Source organism: Diadema setosum, chromosome 8 (assembly GCF_964275005.1).
Source record: "Diadema setosum chromosome 8, eeDiaSeto1, whole genome shotgun sequence".
Lineage (NCBI taxonomy): Eukaryota > Metazoa > Echinodermata > Echinoidea > Diadematoida > Diadematidae > Diadema > Diadema setosum.
In genome coordinates this window covers 6,933,212-6,950,836 of record NC_092692.1, presented here as the reverse complement: position 1 = coordinate 6,950,836, position 17,625 = coordinate 6,933,212, and the positions used below count along the sequence as shown (strand labels likewise).

Sequence of the window (17,625 nt, the reverse complement as noted above, 5' to 3'; positions counted from 1 at the left end):
CATTTAACTCTGTCCTCACAAACATGGCTTACAAAGTTGTTTTTAATGAAAAGTTAAACTACTTTGTAAATGTATTGTTATATATGCATTACCTTGTTGGATCTAGCATGTTTACTGAATTTCCATTATTGATTTCTTCTTCTTACAGATGAAATTCTCCTGTCTGAGGAGGAATGTCCATTGGACATAGCAGTAGAGAACAAGCGCAAGGTCCGATTTGTCCTCAAGGTTGCCCAGGAAAACAACATGGCTGGTCAAAATGGAGGTGTCCCTGCCCTCCCCGATGCTACCAGACATAAGATGTTGTCGAAGTTCTTTGGAGTTAACAGTAGTGAACTAAATCTGCCGTTTTCACAGTCTCTACCATCGCCTCATGAACACACACCAAATGGCTTGGATTCACCAAGATTTGATGTCCATTCAAACAGTGATGCTATAAGCCTGAGTAGCAGTGGTAGCAGCAGCAGCGGTCTGTCAAACAGCCAGCGAAAACTGAAGGGACAGCGCCCTTTCAATGGACCCAATGGTGTGACTGGACTACTGCTGAAACCACAGACACCACGATTCAAGCGTAAGGCACCTAATCCAGGGCATGAACACAGGAACATTCGACCACAAAACAGAACACCAAAGAAAAGACATAGGCCTAAATCTCTGACACTTATTCTTGAGAGATCGCTTAGTCTAAAGAGAAGACAAAATGGTAGCAGTAGGACCTCAAATGGAAAAGAACTTTCAACAGAAGAGACTGCACCAGGGGTTCTTAAAGTATTTGGTGACTCTCTTTGCCCTGGTTCAAACTATAAGAGTGTTCTTGCCTCAGCCCGATCTTCGGCCATTGAACTTGTCAAAGAAATCTTGAGCAGGTACTCTCTTCCGAGAAGTGCCTATAGGGAACATGTCTTGTGTGATGTGATTGGAAAGTTTGTCAAAACAAGAGCAAACGGTGTCAGTTTGTCACCGGGGGAGGATTCACGAGGGACATGGATCGAGGAGTGTGTTCGGCCCATTGCAGACCATGAGAAACCCCTCATACTGCAGTCCTACTGGAAACCAGGTGATGGCCTCATGAGGAGATTTGAGGTGAGGAGGCGGCAAGATCTTCCTCCAGAGGAGGTTGACAACATAACCTCAGGAATCAACAAGAATGCCCGAAGACTTCAAATGTCCAGATCGTATGCAACCTCCACGGAGCATAGTTTAGACAAAGTTGACTCTGGCCATGACTTTGAGGATGGTTTCTTCAATGGGGACCTGGCCTCTCATTCTAGCCCACGCTCTAGCGTCATCCGCACTCAGGACCCCAATGGGAGCATGGAACGGGAGGAGACAGAGAGCAGTGATGATGCCATGTCATGTGGTATCCGGATGCCTTCTGACTTACCCTATCTCCTCACCCTCCACAGCTACGATAGTAATGACCTCTTGATGCACATGCTGAACAAGGAAGTGATACTTGTAGGAAATAGGAATGTGGAACCTGAGGACGAAGACAGTGATGACTTGTTTGCAGAGAGTGTTGATATTGCCCTGGATGCACCTGACATCTTGCCACAACATTGCTGGATATTCCGGCAACACAATTTCGCAGAGAGAGGGGTGGAGGGGGACTCAACCGGTGAAGAGGGCGAGTTTCTCGTTCGCTTGGAGAGTGTGTCTGATGCACTCGTCATCATCAATGGCACACCAATCACAGGAAGTGCCACTCTCAATCCTGGAGACTTTGTCTGCTTTGGACACCACTACGCATTCATGTACAAGGACCCGGCAGCGAGTATGTCACCTGCCATGTTTCCCTGGACTGTCCCAGCCAGCATGACCCAGCGCCGGTGGGTTGCCCCTAACCAGTATCTTGCCCAGAAAGCCAAGGAGTATGCCAATGACCGACAGCGGATTAAGGTGATGTACCGATTGCATGAAGAGGACCAGATCCTGGGATGGATTGGACACTACATTGAGAAAGCAAAGACAAACTGCACATTAGGCATCTCCTACCTATTGTGCTCTATGGTGGAATATGCTGCCTATCACTTTCATCAGAGCACTGTCAAGTCACTCATCCTCAAATCAGCAACTCTCATCCAAGGCATTGCATGGGTGAGTTGAACCTTTACCAAGTTACCATCGTGGTCTGATACGTTTCAACTTGTTGTCGTCAATGCTAAACTTTGACCATGAGGCAGTTAGTGTACAGCAGCATTTTGGTGGTCTATGTAAGAAATATTCTGGTTTACACCAATTCAAAAAATTACATATGTTTTCATCAAATAATTGTAAAGTGGCCATCACTTTGAAAATAGTCTTGAGGGAGCTAAAGGTTTACTTCAGTTCAAGTTTATCTTTTCTTCTTCAACATAAACAGTAACATGCATGTACAATGTGAGCAAAGGGAAAGAGATGGAAATGTAATAATATAAGAAAGCATGGTATATTATACTTTTGGTGAAAATTAGATAAATGAAACATTTGAGTGTTAAATAATTTAGGGACAGAGATGGGGTGGGGGGTAATAGAGTTACCATGCAAACCACAACCACCACCACCCCCAAAAAAGAAAACAAGTGAAATTAATGCATGGTTACCAATTGAAGGACATATTACCTTACCATTTGACAAGTTAAACATATATTTATAAGGTCATATCATTTATTAGGCAGTTGAGAAAACTAGAGCAAGTGAATAAATCCAGCAGAAATGAGTATAACAAGCAGTTTTAAGTGTTAATGTACTGACAAAAATCACTTTAGTCTTATTGCTAACTTATATTAAATTTCAGCAGGAATCCAGTTTATACGTAGGTCTGATACAAAGTGTATGGAGATTTTAAAATGAAGGTGCATTGGTAAATATGTACAAACAGATAATGTGAGAGCTGTGACATCAGTATCTCATCTTATTTGCATATACCATGGCAACCAATGTTGCTGCTTCATGAGACTAAGTTGTGTATATCTTTCATAAACTTTCGATGTTCTATTTGTTTTACTTAACTCCACACATCCAAGTCAAAATATGCAGGGAGTAGAATTTCCCTATTGCATGAATAAACCTTTTTTTTTCACTTCACAAACCAAAGCTTAAGTTTATAAAAGACTGCATCTAGTCAAATTTCCCACTGAAGGAAACAAAAGTGATGCAACAAGCATTTAAAAAGAAGTTTGCGTAAGGTGAATTGTAAGTGTAAGGGCGGTACATTACATGAATTGCCGAATCATGTGCAAACATGTGCCAATCATTACTTCATAAGAGAAGTCCAGCGATTTAACAAAATCATGTTTCACAAACGCCAGTGTGAGAAGATATGACTAATAACTTTTGTTCACCAGCCCTTCTGACAGCTGCTGAATTATGCTGTGCTTTTGCTGTGAGTAGGCCTTTTGGGCAAAAAAAAAAAGAAAAGAAAAGAAAAGAAAAGAAAACACTTTCAAAAGTCGCTGTATGCCTAACAAAACTCTTGACACTTCATCACTCTGCATTGGTTGAAATCAATACTATATCCGGAATTTAGAGAAGCAGTTCCTCTATGCGGAGCTAATTGGTGGTATGTGAAACACCTAAGCTCCATTGTTGTGAGATGGCACAATTAAAATGGTGGTTTTTGCCTCGTTCAAAGCTTCGTTGCCTTTCCATGGGCAGCAACAATGGACTACCCCACTGGCCTCCTATCCCAGTTCTTGGTACTCCAGCCAGAATTGACACAAAGGTGTCATAGGTGCACGCTAGGGTCAAGCATTGATCATCTCGTATTGGAAAAGCTGTGATAATCGCTTTGGATAAAAATGGCAAGCGGACCGTGCTACATATGGTCATGGAGCTTTGTTTCCCACTGTCCACTTTTGGCCACTGGCTGAGAGAGAAAGGAGTTGGTACTGAAGTACTACATCGTATAATGATAATGATGATGATAATGATAATGATAATGATAATGATAGTTATAATAATTTCAATGACGACAGTGAGTGTAATAATGATAATTATGATAATAGTAATAATGTTAATGAGAATTGTAATGATATTGATAATAATAGTCGATTCTTATATTAGCACATTTTAGATCAGACAGAGCTCTTAATTAGCTTCACATCTGAGAAAATGTAGATTCAACACTTGAGATACAAAACAATATCAAACAGTATAGAAAAGGAATTGCTATATGAAAAACTACCAAATCTGGTTTGATTGAATGCATCAGTAAAAAAAGATATATTTTTAGCTGTTTCTTCCAGAATGTGGAGTTATTCTGAGAACAAAGAATGAATAACAAACAGCAGATAGCTCTTATCACTTGAGCCATTAATTTTTAGGTTATCATTTGAATAACCTTATACCTAAATTTCAGCCATGTCTCCTTCAAACACCTATGACAAGTCATTTTCTTTTGATTTGACATGGTATATATTGCTTTTGTTTATACTCTGCATTAAAGTAGTAAAATATTAAGTGTAATTTTAGTAGTGACATGAGTATCAGTTTTATATCAAGGTATGCACTTTGTCATCACTACAACTTGAGGCCACATTACATCTTGGCAATTTCATTATTGACGTCAGGGTCTTGAGATTCATTTTTAGCCTGTGTTACATGAAAATGACAAAGACTAGACTCTATCATGGCATGTCTAGATTGTCCACTGGATTACATCACAGAGGGTGTGTAAGACAAAAGGTAATAGTATTACTTGTGTCTGATATCATATGTGAACTGCCAAGTACTTGTATGTAGCCTAGGCCAGTTTAAATTACTAGTGCCCAAACACATAAATTCTACTGCAAATTGAGTCATTCTGCCTTTGGTGCTTCATCAGTCTTGTTGCAAAATTGAACCATCAATTAATGATATTTATGTTTTATTGTAGGCCTTCATGTAGGTATATATCCCCTGTCTTCTCTTGTAATGAAGGTGAACCAGTGTGTTGTTATCAGTGCTGTGTAACTACTGTAAATGTATTTCATTACAGAAAAAGTGTGTGAAAATAGTTTTGAGAGATAGCCCTTAAGTCATGGAAATATATGTGATTGTACTTTTTCTGATTTATAAACAGTATAAGAGTTAATCTGTTCTTTGATTATGCATATCGTTCCCATGCTTTGCTCCTTAATGGGCAGATACACTAGAATATTTTTTTTTTCAGATTGGCACAGATGTATGGCAATGAATTGACAATGAACAGAGGTTACCTAATCTCACTAATTCTTTTTGTAACATCATGGTATGTCTGAAGCACATTGCTTCACTTGAGTGGGCTTGCTAATCTCCAAATAGGTCAAGTTCCGATGGATAACTTAATGCTAGTGAAAAAAACAACAACAACAACTTAGTAAGTTAAGCTAAGTGCCTTGGCAAATGATGGTCATGTAATCTCACTTTATCACCAGTACCAAGTACATCTTCAGTCTTCTGCATGGGTCATATAATAATAATGTCCACTGTGTCTAATATGGCAAGATGAATTCTATTTATTCATGTTCATTCTTCTGCAGACAGCATCCTATATTACTAAATATTAGAACTGATTGTAAGTTTCTTTAGTACATGGTGGGCATTTGAAGATGTCCCTTCTTCATACAGTCACTTGTAAATGTTCCTGATGTGGGATGAAGAGTAATTAGAACTTCCATTTGTGAATTCAAAATGATGTGATGTATTCATGTGTGTATCCAGCTATAAGCCTAAATTATCATATAATTTTGTTAGTTTTTTTTAATGACACATAAAATCAAACTTGTAGGCCGACTGTTTTGTCATGTGTCCTGATTATTTGTGTACTTTTTTTTGTCATTTCTATCTCATCACATGCAGGATACAACCAAAGGCCTTGCCAATCGTCCAACTGAAAAGTAAGTAGCCTTCATCCTATAAACCTTGTTATTTGTAATTGCCATCAGTATGATAGTTCAATGAAAAATGGCTCAATGCTTCTCTGGGGATGGCAATTTTGTCATGATTCTGTTCAGAGGGACGTTGATTAAATGTCAAGTTATCTTGAGCTAGGGTGTCGAAGAGATATTTAAGTTGATGATGCAGTGTGTGTTTTTTTAATGTATTCCATGTCTCATTTGCTTCTATTTTTCACCTTCTTCTTGTGGTTTTCTTTTTTACTGAGTGTGATATTTCCACCAAAATACTGTAGCAAGGAGCGAACAGAACACCTCAGATATTGATTAAGGGATACCGCATGCTCACCCCATAAGTGTCTCCAAAAAAGCCATGTAGAAGGTCATCTCAATCAACATAACTTCCTTTGTTATAGTCTCTGTTTAATAGCTCTGTATCTTTCTGGCTCCCCCCACCCCCATGCTAAATTTAGCCCACCTAGAATCAGGTTGCAAATAATTTCTATGGTGTCAAAAATTAGCTGTGTGTGTCCCTGAATCACATAGAAATAATGTTTCATCGTGCAACATTCTGAATTACATCACAAAATCTTCAGAGGCTGGTACCCCTTGGAAGCGTCTAGTGCTTGTTAGTATAAGACCCATTATAACAATGAAATTTGTTCACATTTAAGATATATCCATACTGAAAAATATATATGTATTTGACATGACTTTGATAATAATTTGATACTGTAAATCGAGGAATGTTCATGTGCATTTAAATTTCGCAAATTTCGCAAGAGCCAAGATTTGCAAAATTAAAATGCATGCAAAAGTTCTTATCTACACTGTATGCATTCAATTTTAAAGGCAACTTGCAAAAAATTTCATGCTGCGAAAAAGGCCGTCGGCTCCAAGATGTGAAAATTTCATGGTGCGAAAATATCTTGTTTCACAGTATGTGTCTCACACACATGCACAAATATATATACACTCAGGCAATAGTTTGATGCAGTGGAGGCAAATGAAAAAGAATGGAAGAAAAAAAGAAGACAGTTTAAGAATATATGTCTACTCATGCAAGGATGATATCTTTTTAGTTATAAAGCATTTGAATACTGTAAAACGTGATATATTCGCGGCATGAATTTTTCGCGAATTGGAGCCGAAGGCCTTTTTGCGGCATGAAATTTTCGCGAACTGCTACTGGCATTCAATGCATATAGTGTAGACGAGAACTTTCACGTGCATTTTAATTTCGCGAATCTTGGTACTCGCAAAATTCGTGAAATTAAAATGCACGCGAACATTCCTGGTTTTACAATATGGTTCTTAGGCAAAATTGTGGTTTTTGATTTAAGTTCAGAAGTAAGTAGAACGGGTTCTTGTTAAGAGATTACTTGGAATGAAAAGATTATTTTGGTTAAAGTGGGAAAAGCATAAAATGAAATGTTTATTCTAAACAGGTTAAGAATGTATTATATCTTCCGTCAAAATCAAATAGACTCGAATTAAGACTGTAAGATCTGTGATAGTGCGTTGCAACAACAACAATGTCAAAAATGCGTGCTAGGCAGGTTTTTCTCAGCTTTAAATCCCCCTCCCTGAAACTAAATATCGAGACTTCCCCTTAGCTGGCACTTGAGTCTGTAAAATGTCTGTCTGAGACAAAGTGCTGTCATGCTACTGTCATGTCAGGAGAAGTCAGGGAGGAAGTTCTGTGGTGTCTGGACTTGGACATAACCCAGTTTCCAGAGGATGCGCACACTGACAACTACAACAACAAAAATGCCTAACATCAAATTTTTGTGTGCCTTTTGCATCCCTGAAAATTATATTCTTTTCATATGCTGGTATATTGTAGAGGTAGATAATTCAGACCTTTCCTCAGAATCATAAAACTCGAAATTCCTGTATGATGGAGGGAGAAACAGTACTCTAGATTTTAAGTGTATTTATTCAAACCCCAAGAAATTTCCGACCGTTATTCTCAGTAGAAAAGGAAAGCGTATTCTTGAGTGACATCGGGATAGTTTCATGATTCAGGATTCAAAATTTCGTGACATTTGCGAAAGGGATATACAACCTTTAATTTAGGTGGCAATGACTGTATTAATAGGTGGGGTATTGTCCACTTGCAGTATGATGCCCTAGGCACTTAAAATTAGCCAGTTTCACAATATGCTCATATTCCATATTCTGCTCTGATGCACTGGATGCTACAGCATGATAATTTTAGCATCTGAAGGTTATTGCTGCGAGCAACAGCCGAAAGCGTGGCAAAACACCTACTTCCATGCATGCTTTTTTAGGCCTCCGGCTGCAAGCCAATTAAACATGACCATTAAACACTGTCTGAGATTTACCAAGGCTGATGTTAATCCGTTCCTTATGGGAACCTGGTGGTCTTTGTATCATGTCTATGGGGATTCCAGATTTCAGTATGGAACGGGTTAAAGGACACCAGCATTCATGTGCAAGCATTCTTTCATAACACACTTTCAAGTGTGTGATTAAAATGTAAACAAAAATGGCCCCGTTAAGTCTGTTCCCCCAAAAAATCAACTCCAAAAGCCTTACTCAATCTACTGAAATATTGTCACACGGAGGCAGCTGGCAGGAACATAGAGTGGCATTGTATTGTATTCAATTCAATCGCAAATCTGAAGCAAAAGGTGCTATCTTTGCTACCTCAACCATCCCTATGTTCACCAATGCAAAGCTGCTATGATGGACGTCTCTTATTTTCCTCTAGGCCTGAGGATGTCCATGCAACCATGGATGCCCTCATCCCAGATCTCCGCCTCCTCCTAATCTGCATGGCGAACGCCCTGGAGATGCTAAACTTCTACCAGAACAACCTGCACAACTACCTAGCAACCAGCCCCACCCATAGCAACAACAGCAGCAAAGATGGGGCAGGCAGTAGTAACAGCAGCAGCAGCAGCAGCAGTGGTCAGCAGGAGAGGCATACCCCACCACCTAGTGACCAGAGCAAGCCCAGGGAGATGGGTGAGGGGGAACAAGAAGTACTGTCCATCTTGGAAGAAGTCATGATGTATACCTTTCAGCAATGTGTCTATTATCTCACCAAGGTAAGAACATTTCTTATCATCCTTAAACCTCTCTCCTATTGCTTTTCTTCTATTTCTTCTTCTTCCTCGCCTTCCTCTGCTCTTAGATTTCTTCTTCATTTCTTTGCTGTACTGATGATTATGACATTACTAATGTGTCTGGCTACTAATGACAGATTATGGAGTAGAATGGACAGAATCGTAGCATCGGAGAAAACAGTGGGTTATTAGTCACCCTGTTTATCCCCTGTAAGGCACCCTTGAGTGCTGGAGAGTGAAGGAGTGAGGGGTATTAAGGCATATCTGTTAGCAGCGCCTCAGACTAACCCCTGTCCCTCACCACATTTCGTCTGCGGTCCTTTGGAAACGGAGCAAAGCCGTGTGAGCAATCTCTAAAGTGCGTAACGCCCAGTCGGAGCGTGAGGGGCAAGCTGACCTGCTCGGGATTCAAGAAAGGGAGAGGAGCGTGCTAGTCACCCTTTGCTTGTAAAAGTCTTAGAGAGATTTTTGGAGATTCTGACTTTCTGAGACCCTGGAGTGAATCATACATTAGAAGAATTGAGTTAGTATGTTTATGTGTGTGTGCATGTGTGTGCGTGGAAGGGAGTGGGGCTAGCGGTTGGTTGAAGGATTAGATTATTCTTTATTTTGATTCAATCCCGGTGGTTAGAGGTTTCATACAGATGAAATTTTGTCACCTCTAACAAAGTGGATTTACGGCAGCCTTACTAAACTTCAATTTCTCTCCCCCCCCCCCCAAAAAAAAAAAAAAAATAGCCAGTAACAAGGTAGATTGAGCAGACTCTCAATTTGCAGAGATAGTGTAGGCACACATCTCATTTTTTTTTCTCCCTCCTAGAATATTTCAGAAATTGAATTGCTCCAGCAAAATGAGTGGCTGTGTTTAAAATGTTGCCTGTAGCTACGATGCATGGAACCTGTGTTTAGAGACATCATCATGTAGCCATAAATAGCTCTCTGTATAATAAGTCTGTTGTATTTCATGAAAACTGCTGCAACAATGTTGTTCGTCATGGCAGCTTTGTGAAAAGGAATATTTTTAGTGAACAAATGGCAGCTGAATGTATGTTAATCATTATTGTCGGGGGGGGGGGGGGGACATCATGTACTTTTTTTCTGTCACAAGTGACTGTGTCATTGTCAGAGTGATATCTTTGTACGTCAAAATCCTACTGTTTTGTATCTACCAAGCAAGAGGACAATATGTCACCATAATTACATATGATTACAAATATGTGTGTTCCCTCATGAAAATATTTCTGGAATATATATATATATATATATATATATATATATATCTTTGTCAGGTATATCTCCCCCCCCCCCCCCCCTCCTTGTTAAAGTATCTTGCTTAAGAAATATATCAGAATCTCTGTCTAGGACACTGTGCAGCCAGAATCTTTTACACCCCTTATTTGATCCCCTGGCAAAAAGAAGGAGCAAAGGAGAGGGTGGGGAGGGGGATAGGGGTAGGATGCACAGGCTTTAATGTTAAGCTGTGCTTTTTGAAGCCCTCCTCCCGGAAAAGACAGTCACTGCCAAGTGCAAGAAAAAAAAAAATCAAGTCCTTTTTTTTTCTGTTCCTTCCAGGGTTTTATAGAATTCATGTGCTAATCCATCACGTCTCAAGTACATCAACAGTCACATCTGTATGATCCCCCTGATCTCTCTCTCCCCTGAGATATGGGCTGAGATGTTTGACCAAGAAAGCATTCATAGATCAAATAGCAAAAACAAATCAACCAACAAACAAAAATTGAAGTGCACATATTAAACAACAACCCAGTTTAATGCCAGAAGGTTACTAACTGAAAAAGCTGTGCAAAGTCTTACCTGAGCCTGGTTGGTCTTGGACATTGCTGATTGAAACTCCAGAATGCCATAATAGTTTACCAGTCCTCCTCTGATGCAGTATCAGCAGGTAACACTTACCCAGATCTCTGTAGCTACGAAGGCAAATTTCAATTTCAATTTCAATTTTTGTTTTCATATTTCTTGATGAAAAGATACATCAAATATAACAAAATTAAATAATACACAACATCCAGCTAGGATATTACAAAATGATATACATGATATCCAGCTAGGAGACACACATAGCATATTACAAACATGTAAAACATAGTGGTCGATCTATGAAAGTTGGAATCTGAGAATGAATGCTAAAGATATATGAAGGAACCTACTTAAAAGCAAGCTTGTTGAGTGTAGGTCCTAGTTGAAATCAAGCTACAGATTGAGATGAGGAGCATGGGTACAACAAATGACCGAAACATAGAGACAAAAAAGAAAATACCAAAAAAAAAACCAAATATACAGGGATATAGCAAATTCTTCTCTAGTGCATATATAGCAAATTCTTCTCTAATGCAGGTTTGCCTCAAAGCACAAGCTGTTTTGAATGATTACAGTTTGGAACCAAAGCAGCATAAATTGCAATAATCTTACCATTTTAATGAGCAGAATCTGTCTCAGACTTAAAGATTAATTGCTTGATGGGCAGTAGGTCAGTTAGTATGATATTCCCTTGGACCTTGCAGAAGCCATCATGGTCATGTGTCTTTGATGTCGCGTAAAAAAAAGTCTTCACCTGGTTAAAATGTAATGTAGGGCTTCAATGAAAATGCACACTTTTTAAATCTATGTTAACGAGGTAGACGAGATTGTCCCACAGGGAGCATGTAAACATAATTATTAGCATACTGAGGGAAAAATATTTGTTTGACATATAAACACATCATGATAAGTTAAAAGCTGTTAGTTTACGAGAAGTTAGATATTAAGAATTGGCAGCAGAAAAACTTTGTGTGAGATGGCCACAGTGCATTATCAAAGCTGACAGTTTGTCTCACAAATTGCTGTACCCTGACTTTGCAGAGGCAGGACATGCCAGGTGCCTCGTTGATGACTTAATGTAGATCACATGCTCCTGTTATTTCTCAGCAGTCCCTTCAGAATATGTGATATCATAACTTTGTCATTAAACTTTGGTTGATTACTGGCATGGGAATAATATAACTTAATGCACACTGGCATCTCTTCCACACATACACAGGGGATTAGCATCTGGTTCTGTAAAGGGGGTGGGCAAAAATATCACTTTCATCCACCCTCACCGTCCACCCTCTCATGAAAACAAATTTGTTCAACAAAGTGGAGGTATAGGCAAGTTCACACACACCTGAATATAATGGTTTTGAAAAATAATCTCAGCAACACAATGTGAAAACAAATAATTCTTGTGCTTGAACACACTGTGGTGTTCCTTAGACCCACGATGTCTGACTCAGAATTTGTGGGCTCAGATTGCAGACCCATGCTATACAGTGTGTAAGATATCTCTTCTGTGGGAAGACCAGTGAAAGAACAGGATAGACATCTAACAGTATGTTTTGTATTATATGTTCATGTACATAATTCAATAATTTCTAATATTATAGTTGTGAACAGACTTGTGGATACATAAAAACAAACAAACAGAGATACCAGTAGATAGATAGATAGATAGATAGATAGATAGATAGATAGATAGATAGATAGATAGATAGATAGATAGATAGATAGATAGATAGATTGATTGATTGATTGATTGATGAATAGATAGATAGATAAAGAGGTAGGTAGGTAAATAGGAAAGGATAGGATAGGGTCGGATCAAATTAGATCAGATCGGATGGGATAGAATACGTATATAGAGCAATCTGAGTGAGAAAAATTATGCCCAAATGTTTGATTAGAATGAATGTTTGACAGAGTATAAAAGCACTAGTAAATTCACAGTGTTCAACTCTGCGAAAGATGTGATAGAACAGAAATTGAGAGTGTGCAAGAACATGATCCACCAGCTAGCAAGTCCCTTTGAAAAGTTTGGACCTCTGCCGAGAGATCTCCAAGGGTCTGAGGTTTGGAGCCTGAGACATTCAGATTCTACTGTGGTTGACTCTTAGAGGAAGAAGAAAGGTGGGGAAACACAGAGCTTTTCTTAAAGTCCCCAGTAGTGTACTGCTAAACTGTGGATTGGGAAGGGTGGTCCAGCTTAGATGCATGTGTTTGCTGATGGATGCTATAAGTTGTTTTCGAATGTACCCTGGTGGGCAGCAAATGAAGATTGATTAAATCAAACTACCCATGAATCCCAATGCTACCGAACACTGTTTCATGAAAGTTGTCAGCCCTGACAATAACCATAGTAACAGTCAGTGACCAGAGCTTCTCAGCCAATCAAAACCAAGGATTGCACTGAAATTGTCAGAGACTGACAAATTGTCAGGGCTGACAACTTTCATGAAATGGTACTCAGGTCTTTAAGTCACACTGTGAGATGGTACATTGTATCACATTACTAGTCATCCCCCCCCCCCTCCTCCACTGTCACAGTTTAGTCCTTCCTGCCCTTAATGTTTTATGTGGCGGCAGTGCCGTCACGTCAGAGGGAATGAAATGGAGTGCATTGCTGTAGTGGTTAATACTAACACGCTCTCCTTACCACAAAGTGTAGTCACTTGAATTGATAGGCAGCAGTACTGCAGTCAATAATATTTCTCCTCTGATACTGAGTCAGCATGCATGGATTTTTGACAAAGTACCACCTCAGGGAGTTTAACAAAAATTAATGTCTCTACGAAGTCAAGGAAATGTAAATAAAGGAGATATATGATACATTATTCCAGTCTTTTCAGTTGGAAAGAAGTACTCTGTTATCCTAGCAGAGATGGCAGATAAGCTAAATTTGTAACACATAAACAGGTTACCGAGATTTCCATAGAAATGTGATATGAGTCATTTCTTCTTGATTTTACAGCAAGACAAAGGAGGAAGAAGATTCTTTGTTCTTCTCCTGCATGTTTAAAATTATTGTTTCATGAAATCACATAAATAATGATTATGAATGTGCATGTGCAAATGTGGTATATATATATATATTCAACTTAAAAAAAAAAAAAAACCAACAAACAGGTGGATATTACAACAACAAAAATTGCCCGAGATATAGATCATAACATCACATGATTTAGCTGTGAATAATGATGATGGACTTCATCACAGTCAGTGCCTAGTCAAATTTGCCATAACCAATATTGTGACTGTAAACCCACAACTCTTGAGGAATGGAAGCAACCAGTAGCCCAGTCATACCATGGGGCTTTGCTAGGAGACACCATTCCTTGATCAGCTACATTACCTGACAAGTTTTATTGGCAGTCAGCATCATATTTGCTACATTATGTTTTAACCCGTTGAGGACGGTTTGATTTTGCTACAACACGCATTTCCCATAGACGCTTGCCCGAGTATACTCGGGACTCGTCCTCAACGGGTTAAAGCCACTGAAATAATGAAGAATGTTTCGACACACAGCCCTACCGTTCATTTCTGATGGACTCTTGTCAGAGCCCTGTCAAAATGACTTATCTGTTTTGATTTATTATCTCATGTGACTGTTCATGAATGCAATTCACATGCTCCTGACAAAATATAACTCGGAAATGGCATAATACCTGGCTGTTTTCCCTTTCCTTTCCTCATTTTTTTTTTTTAGGGGTGTAGATTTTTTAATGTTTAATTTTGTTTCCCTCATTCATTAGACCAGGCATATTTCCAGGAAGTTGTTCACAGAATCAGAGATAAACTGATCAACCATTTCTGACACACAAAATCATGTTTCCTGTTTTCAGTGTATTCATAGCAGCATGTAACCTCTGATGATTATTGTGTTTCATTAGTGGTTCGTTACATTTTGTGGCATTTTCCCAACAGGTGGTGCATATTCCAACATACCAACAGTACATAATTTGCCAACACCATGTTATGACTGGATGCTGGTTTTTTTTTTTTTTTTCCTTTTTTAGTTAAAGTTGATATTGCAGTATTGAGAAAAAAATGAAGATGTATATACATTATGTCTGAGACACTCAAGGGTTAAAAAAAAAAAAAACTGCAAGGTTAAACAGGCAAAGAACAGATCAGGTGATTTCAGGAAAAGGTGAATATAATGTATTTGTTCTTATGACCTTCTCTGCTCATGCACACCCTACAACTTGTGACTAATTAATGAACATTTTGAAATGTTTGGAAACTGATCACACACAAGAGCAAGTAATCCAAGAAATGGCACAGCTGTTGGGAAATATATGTTATATACCTAGTATAAACATGGAAAAATGCAAACTTGCTAGTTGGCACTGAGATTAATCATGTTATGAACCTCTAAATAGTTTCCATTGACTCAGCTTTTGGAAGTTTAAAATGCAATGTATGACTCCGTCTATTGTTTCTTGAGCTAAGATGTTTCCTTATAAATGTTGGAATACACTGAATTTGACCATGTCGTCTTGTTTGAAAGAAATTTCAGCTGTACTACACTAAATGCCAAAATTCTACTTCTTCTGCCTTTGTTTTTTTTTTCTAACCTTCATTTTCTATTTGCCATACCAAAGAAAATGCCCCACAATTGAAATAATTGTGTATACAAATCTAAACTCATTCCCTTTCAGATTCTTAAATTCCCATAGCTTTTACACAAGATGCCCTAGTTACTACAAGCAATGAATATGTTCGGTGTTGTCTTCTTGTGTGTTGCAGACACTTTATGTAGCTCTCCCAGCTGTCTTGGACTCCAACCCTTTCCTGGATGATGTTCAAGATGGCCGCAACTCACCCAGCAACAATGGCATGGACAAGGTCCTCTATGTCTTCAAGTCTACCTTTGACCTGATGCAAGAAGTGGGGGTGCATCCACAGATCACGTCACAGCTGTTTGCTTACCTCCTCTTCTTTACAAATGCATCGCTTTTCAACATGCTCATGGAGCGAGGTAAGCATCCCTCCTTGCAGACTCCTTTTTCTAATTTTTTTTTCCTCATCGATGGCATCATTATGTTAAAGCAGAAATTTATAGAGAATCTAGAAATATGACAAGTTTGATATCTATGGAAAGCTACGAAGCTACTTAACATAACTGGATATCTTTTAAACGATGTAACTTTACCCCCAAACTGTTTTTGAGATTGAAAAAACACCCAATTTCCATGACCACGTAGCTCCGTTCGCTACAAGAAACATCGGATTTGAGCGACGTCACCTAATGTATATGAGCTGATTTGCCGTACGGCTATATGAGACCCGCTCTGGCAAAACCCGGAACTTCTCGGCAAATGTGATTTCGCGCTACAGCCCGAAAAAGGTCAAAAAATGACCTACCTCAGGGACCAAATTGACATTTTGGTATCAAGTTGTAAGGGAAATTTTCTAGTTTCTGATTGATATCAACAACATTTTGAAATACAACCTACAAAATGTAGAATTTTGAAGAGAAAAGTGGGAAGTCAATCTCAAATGTTGGCCAAAATCTTACGTCTAAAAACCAAATCGCCTTCGCTTACGGCGAAAATGACTGTTCTTTTGGCGATCGTGTCTTAGATATTCTGCTTTGAACCCTGACACATTTGGTACCTACAGAAAGCTCTGCCTCTGCTTATTCCAAATATGGTCATGGCATGATGTCATGCTACTCACTTTCATTCATAAATTCGTCTGAAACATGCGTAAATTTATCTCCCAGACGTCTCCCAGACGCGTAAACAGCCTTGTTGCTTACCAAGACACGTGATCGAAATACGTGTTCACGATTGGTCAACTGCGCCGAGGACCTCCTTGTTTACAAGCAACCTACAATGTACGTGTTATACTATGGGGATCGCTGCGTGCAGCGGTGCATGCTTGCATGCAACACGTGTATCGTGACTGCTGCTCAGCACGGAAATGTTGCAGTTTCCCGCTTTTTTAGACTGTTTTTTTAGCAAGTTGAGGTAGAAATTGGAATATAAACCAACACACAAGAGAAAAAGAAGGTCACATTTATCTAAGAAACCTTCATCATGCCATTTCGAAGAAGAATCAAGCTGAAATCACGGCATCAAGGAATACCTCTTCAGTGCTGATTCTGCTGGTACTGTTGTGCGTACGCCTGATCACAGCAATCGCGAATCTTGAGCTGATTACGGTAGGTTTTGTGCTTTTCAAACGTCGTATTTCCGTAAATTTATGGGTGTAAAAATGATTTAAATTTATGAGTATGTAAGATTACCTCAGCTATACGCAATTCCCCCATAATGATCGATTTGTTGTGTCAATAATAACAGCAAATTGTGGCTGTACGAAGGAACAGCTGATCACGGCGATCACAGGTGAATCTTGAGCTGACGATTTGTGCTTTTAAAACTTTGTTTTTCCGTAGATTTATGGGTGTAAAATATGATTCCAATGAACACAAACAAACAAACAGTTTCACGACGTGAATATATAGTTTTGGCGGACGATTTATTCTAGATTGACAACAAATTACACACCAATTTCCTGAAAAGTGCACACAGTTTGCCTATAGATACGTAAATCCCACTGGGTTGCATACACACGTGGTGATGTCGCAGATTTGGCACTTTTCGTAGCCGCATCGAACTTTTTGCAGTGCTCAAATTTGGTAAAAATAAAGATTCTTATATTCAAAGCAGAGACAACTTTATTGCATGATTTATGTCAGAAATTAATCAAAATAACATTAAATGGTGGAAAACAGTCAATTTATATGATATTATTTCCTATAAATTTCTTCTTTAACAATTATAATAGTAATAATAATTGGGTCATTTTTTATAACAAGGCTAGCAGCACCCCAAAGTCCTCTTTCAGCCTGCTGTGTTCTTTAAAATTTCTTG

General features: G+C 38.9%; 1 protein-coding gene across 1 annotated transcript in view; it reads left to right on the top strand.

Moving 5' to 3' along the window:
* The first annotated feature begins 237 nt into the window (after positions 1–237).
* LOC140232013 (ras-associating and dilute domain-containing protein-like) overlaps positions 238–17,625 on the top strand; it is a 34,330-nt gene continuing 16,942 nt past the window's right edge. Inside the window, exons 1-4 of the mRNA XM_072312164.1 lie at positions 238–2,097; positions 5,800–5,837; positions 8,572–8,911; positions 15,494–15,725. Of these exons, the coding sequence (XP_072168265.1) occupies positions 247–2,097; positions 5,800–5,837; positions 8,572–8,911; positions 15,494–15,725 (2,461 nt within the window). The 5' untranslated portion in view covers positions 238–246. The remainder of the gene's footprint in view (positions 2,098–5,799; positions 5,838–8,571; positions 8,912–15,493; positions 15,726–17,625) is intronic.